At 47.3% G+C, this 5,014-nt stretch overlaps 1 protein-coding gene across 2 annotated transcripts; it reads right to left on the reverse strand.

Annotated features, from left to right (window-relative positions):
- Positions 1–281: 281 nt before the first annotated feature.
- On the reverse strand, positions 282–2,836 carry LOC110296552 (N-acetyltransferase family 8 member 3). 2 transcript variants are annotated; one of them, XM_029478813.1, is made up of 3 exons: positions 2,519–2,836; positions 2,108–2,328; positions 282–1,525 (listed from the first exon to the last, which is right to left on the reverse strand). In XM_029478813.1, exon 3 carries the CDS (start codon positions 1,448–1,450, stop codon positions 767–769), a length of 684 nt encoding a protein of 227 aa, XP_029334673.1. In that variant the 5' UTR covers positions 1,451–1,525; positions 2,108–2,328; positions 2,519–2,836; the 3' UTR covers positions 282–766. The 2 variants fall into 2 exon arrangements, with proteins under 2 accessions (XP_029334673.1, XP_021020917.1); XM_021165258.2 differs by lacking the exon at positions 2,519–2,836 and having other exon boundaries at positions 307–1,522; positions 2,108–2,480.
- Positions 2,837–5,014: the final 2,178 nt, after the last annotated feature.

Genomic DNA, 5,014 nt, shown 5'->3' on the forward strand with positions numbered 1-5,014 from the left:
CATAGCCAGTCCCTTGGTTCTGGGACTTCAGTCCCTCTAAANCAGAGGTAGNTGAGATTCCAACCAAGTCTTGGTTCTGCGTGTGACACCTTCAGGGTTTGGGAAAGACCTTCACTTCCTTATGCTTCTGCTTTTGTAACTTTACAAAAACCTGGAGCCCTGCCTGAGCCAGACTGTTAGAGTGAGGTAATATGCTTCTGCCAACCCAAGGTGTCCTGAGACCCTGANAGCTGGCCTGCCAAGCTCAGTAGATGACCCAAAGATTCACAAGTTAAGTAAAATTTTACTATTTTGTGTTACTTTTTTTTTCTTTTTTTTTATTAGGTATTTTCCTCATTTACATTTCCAATGCTATCCCAAAAGTCCCCCATACCCTCCCCCCAACCCCCTACCCACCCACTCCCACTTTTTNGCCCTGGCGTTTCCCTGTACTGGGGCATATAATGTTTGCAAGTCCAATGGGCCTCTCTTTCCAGTGATGGCCGACTAGGCCATCTTCTGATACATATGCAGCTAGAGACACGAGCTCCGGGGTACTGGTTAGTTCATATTGTGTTACTTTTTATACACGGCGTTAGTGTTAGCTAAAGAAGACCTCAGAAAGCATAGATAACACAGAGTAACCATTGCCCCAACCCCACCCACAAACACACTTATTCAGATGTGCATGAGAGTGAGGGTTAGTGGTTTGCACCTGAAGTAGCTGGGTCTGCTTGTTACTATTACAGAAGCAATCAGATCCTGATTGACGCCCACAGGAGAGAGATCACAGGTCCCCTTCCCGAGGAGACGTGAGGCAATACTTTAAGTGTATCAATGGAGATTTCCTTAGTCTGGATATATAGGTGTAGAAGGTCTCGCCAGTCTTCTGGAAGCCCATGCCCTGGTAGAGAGCCAGGGCTTTGTACTGCAGCATGCTGGTGGAAAGGACAACTTCACTGAAGCCCTGCATCTGTGCAAATTGGAGGACAGTCCTGACCATAGCTTTCCCTAGGCCTTCTCTTCGGTGCTGCAATGACACAGAGAGGTGAAGTAGCTGCAGTTGCTTCTTCTGCAGGAGGGGGTCCTTCACTGGCCGAGCAGCCACCATGCCCACTGTCTGACCTCTAGACTCAGCTACCCAGAAGCAGGAGGAACGAGAACTCAGGTAGGTTCTGGTGATGTCAGCCATGTCTGTGTGCAAACAATGTATCAGATACTTTTCCCATGTGTATTTTGCAAGGAACCACAGGGAAAGAAAGAGGGTAAGGATAGACAGAAGAACCAGAAGCCAGGAGCCTGAGGCCAGGAATAGAGTAAGAGGGACCCCGAGTAAGAGCAGGAGGGTTCGGGGCAGCAGCAGCATGTGGCGGAAGGTGGCGGGGATGTGCTCCTCCATGCCTCTGCGGAACAAATCCACCACACTCCTGTGGTCGCTGTCCTGGTATTTTCGGATATGATAAGGAGCCATGGGAGACTTCAGAGACTAAGATCTCAAAGACCAAAGACACAGCTGCTTCTGACTGCAGGTTTCCCTGAAACCCTGCTGAAGAGAAAAAAAAACCATGCAAGTCCACCAACCAAGTTCCCAGCTTGCCATTAACCTGCTCAACATGTGTCTCTGTGTGTGTCTGTGTGTGTACATGCACATGTGACCTAAGAGGAAACCATCAACAGAGAGAAAGTATAAGGCCAGACACACTAGTTGGAATGTTATTTTCTCTGCCTGTCTGGAAGTGAGACATTGAGCACATCACTTAATCTCTCTGGACCTGTATCTTCACCTGCAGAACACGATAAAGAAACACTTGCCTTCTAGACTCCCCTAGAAGTACTGGTGGCCCCCTTCTCTTCCACCCTCCTGGCCCCATTACTGGCTCTCTAAATTTCATGGAGCACTGAGATAGTACCCTGAGGCCACCAGTCTTCAAGCCCAGCTCCATTGATCTCTTTCTCTAGAGTATATACATTGCAAATGCAGGATTTCCAAGATCAAGTTTCAACAAAGCCATTTCCCATCAGCTCTGAACATTTAGACTTTTAAGAAAACATGAACAAGAAGGTCCTGTTACAGGAGACAAATGCAGAGACACCCCCCAACCCCAACCTTGCCCCCAAACATACTCACCTAGTTGCTCAGAGCTCAGGGTCCAAATCAGCCTTAGTGCTGTGCTTGTGACTGATGTGAGGCTAATCAGTGGCCTGTTATTTATTGAGGTAGCAGACTTGGTAGAAACCTCATTGGCTGAAAGCTGGATGTTTGATAATTATAAACCACAGAGTCAAGTAGATGGGCTGTGGAGAGGGACATTCGGGTGTAGTCAACTTCGTGACTGCCACAGAATGAACCTGGAAGGGAATCAGGATCTGAAATGGCTCAGGGGTCCTTACTCTCATGGTGGAAGGCTGGCACCTCACCTCCTTGTCCCCTCTCAGGTGTAGTGGCTCTCTCCCAGTACTCTTGCCCTTCTCTGAGGCCCTCTAATCCCTGCTCCTCTCCCGTGAGCTCACTTGTCACATAAGCAGGAGTTACACCTACTGTCTCAAGTGCAGGAGCCTTCATTGGTGGGCTTCTCCCTGCCCAGGCTGCACTTGCCTCCTTTTCTAATGGCTCCAGGTGGTCTTCGCTGACTTCTCCATCCCTGCCTCAAACATGTGTTGATGAAACTANCATGATGCATGCATGAGTCTTCTCAGGCCCCAGACTTAGAGAGACACCCTTGTATGTTAAAATGTCCCCATGGAAGAGACCCACTTATGCCCCTCAGCTCGTGGCTTTCTGCCTAGGATGAAGCCAGTATTTGAGGATTTATCTGTGTGTGTGCTGGGGGAGGGGGTGTGTGGACTAAACTAGGAGCACCCCCCCCCCACTATTCACAGAGATAGATCGGCAAGCAGAGGATTATTATCCAAATACAATCCAGTTTGGTGGGGAATCTCAGGGCACTGCTATAAAGTATGTGTTACCGCACACAGGTCCCACTTTCCAGTGGCTGGCCCAAATAAAGGAGAAGACTTATATAACATTCTTGCATAACCTTTCTTGGCAACAAGGACAGAAATGGAGAGGGATCACAGGTTAACAGACAAAGCAGCACCGTTCCCACAGTGAACTAGGCAGAGACGGTTCAAGATTGTGGTGACCTTTTGGCAAGATGCAATTCTAGTTTAGTCTTCAGTGAGTATTGCTAGTTTTGGGGCACACACCCTCCAGATCTCTCCTGTGTGACCAAGCAGCCTCCTTTGCTGACTTATGCATCTGGGGAGGATCTNACTGAAGTGAGCCTGGCGAGATGAGGATAACCCACACAGCATCTCTGCAATTTAACAACACATCCTTGTGCGTGGTTCAGTGGAATGGAGGATTTTCCCAGAGATGCGGGCTGAGGATGGGCTTTAGTGCCTGTCTGTCCTCAGCCCTGCAGTTTGGCCCTCAGCCTCAATTTCCAGAGTGGAAGCTTCCAGGCAAACTCCTTCCAGATTGGACAGAATCCATCTGGAAGAAGCTGGCCAACCAGGCTTCCCTGCCTCCAGGGAGGTGATAAATTCCTTCTGGCCTGAGTTTCTAATGACCTGGAGCTGTTGATAGTGTGGGGATAAGCCCCCTTGGGGGAGTGTGGGGTTTCTAAGCATAGCAGAGAGAGTGCAAAGGTCCTGTGCTTTCTTGATGCTGAGGGCAGCCCCACCCCCCACTCTGCTGACTGCTGAACTCACAGTTCATAGTTTCAGGTTGTCATGCCCCCTAACTCCAGGCAGATTCCTCATCTCTAGTGAAGTTGCTGGTTTGACTATGACAACTTCCTGGGTTCATTTTCTTTGTTGTGATTCTCCTCAAAAGCTGTGATATTTAAAAACCTGATCCTATTTGATTGATTGCTAGTTCTGAGTCCAAAAATGGGTTCTTTTTTCATCCTGAAATAGTGGGTCCAAAGAGAAGGCCAAGTGTTGGTTGAGCAGCAAGGTTGACTTGCATTCTTGGCCAAAAGCAGAAGTGAAAGATACTCCCAAGTCTACTTCTCTATCCACTGGTGATCTGTAGTCAAGAGTATAAAATACAACTGAAAGGAGGGATAGACTAGAGAAGAGATGGGAATTCATGTCTTCTTGGGGAATGAGTAGAGATTTTCCCAGAATTCACACACCACATCTGTCCCTTTTTTATAGTTCTTTTTTTTGCTCATTATGCAATGATAAGTGTTTTGGGGTGGGTAGGGTGTTATCAGAATGCAGGTACTTTACAATGAAGTTATAGATGTTTGCTGGACACCCTGGCAGACTTTTAATTCCAAGCAGGATCCGACATCTGTTAACATATAAGCTATCTCAGAGAGTTTAATTTTCTCAGGAGGTCGATTATTCTGGAAATGAACATGTAGATTTAGACAAGACCCTAGAAAAGCTCTTTTGTTTCCAGTAGTGACAAGAGAAAACTTCTCCCATAGTCTTGGTGTTGGGCTCCTGTTACAGTTTAGATCTGGACACTCCTGCACTGAAACAAGGTCTTGGGAGGTGGTGGGTACTTTAGAAGGTGACACTTCTTAGGAATCTCCATCATTAGAGGATGCCCTAGAAGACCATACCAGATCCAGTTTGGATTGATGGTGACAGNACTGGTGGCTGCAGAGACCGCTCTGCCGGTAGAGCATTGATTGCTTGTTCATAGGACTTGGGTCCAATCTCTAGAACCTACATGGTGGCTCAGAACTCAGGCTTTCAACATTGTCACTTTCCCCTAACCTTCTTCCTATCAGACTCCTGGGAAGTGTTTCTGGCCAAGGGACAATAGCACATGTTTTTCTTCTTCAGTGTCTATTTTGACAGGAGGTGGGAACAGCTGCTTAGGCAACTGTAGTCCTCCAGCTAGCCCAGGGTTGCTTTGTCTGCAGTATAGCTCGGGTCTAGGCTTCAGGGTATATACAGTATGGTTCCACTGTAGGTGGATAATCAGAACAACAAATGCTCTAAATAAAGATAGAATACTAAAAGCAGTAAGAGAAAAAGGCCAAGTAACATATAAAGGCAAGCCTATCAGAAT

Source organism: Mus caroli, chromosome 6, assembly GCF_900094665.2.
Source record: "Mus caroli chromosome 6, CAROLI_EIJ_v1.1, whole genome shotgun sequence".
Classification (NCBI taxonomy): Eukaryota; Metazoa; Chordata; class Mammalia; order Rodentia; family Muridae; genus Mus; species Mus caroli.

What these genes read in the sequence shown, in the direction of transcription:
- LOC110296552 (XM_029478813.1), bottom strand. Translation starts at nt 1,450, where the DNA reads ATGGCTCCTTATCATATCCGAAAATACCAGGACAGCGACCACAGGAGT.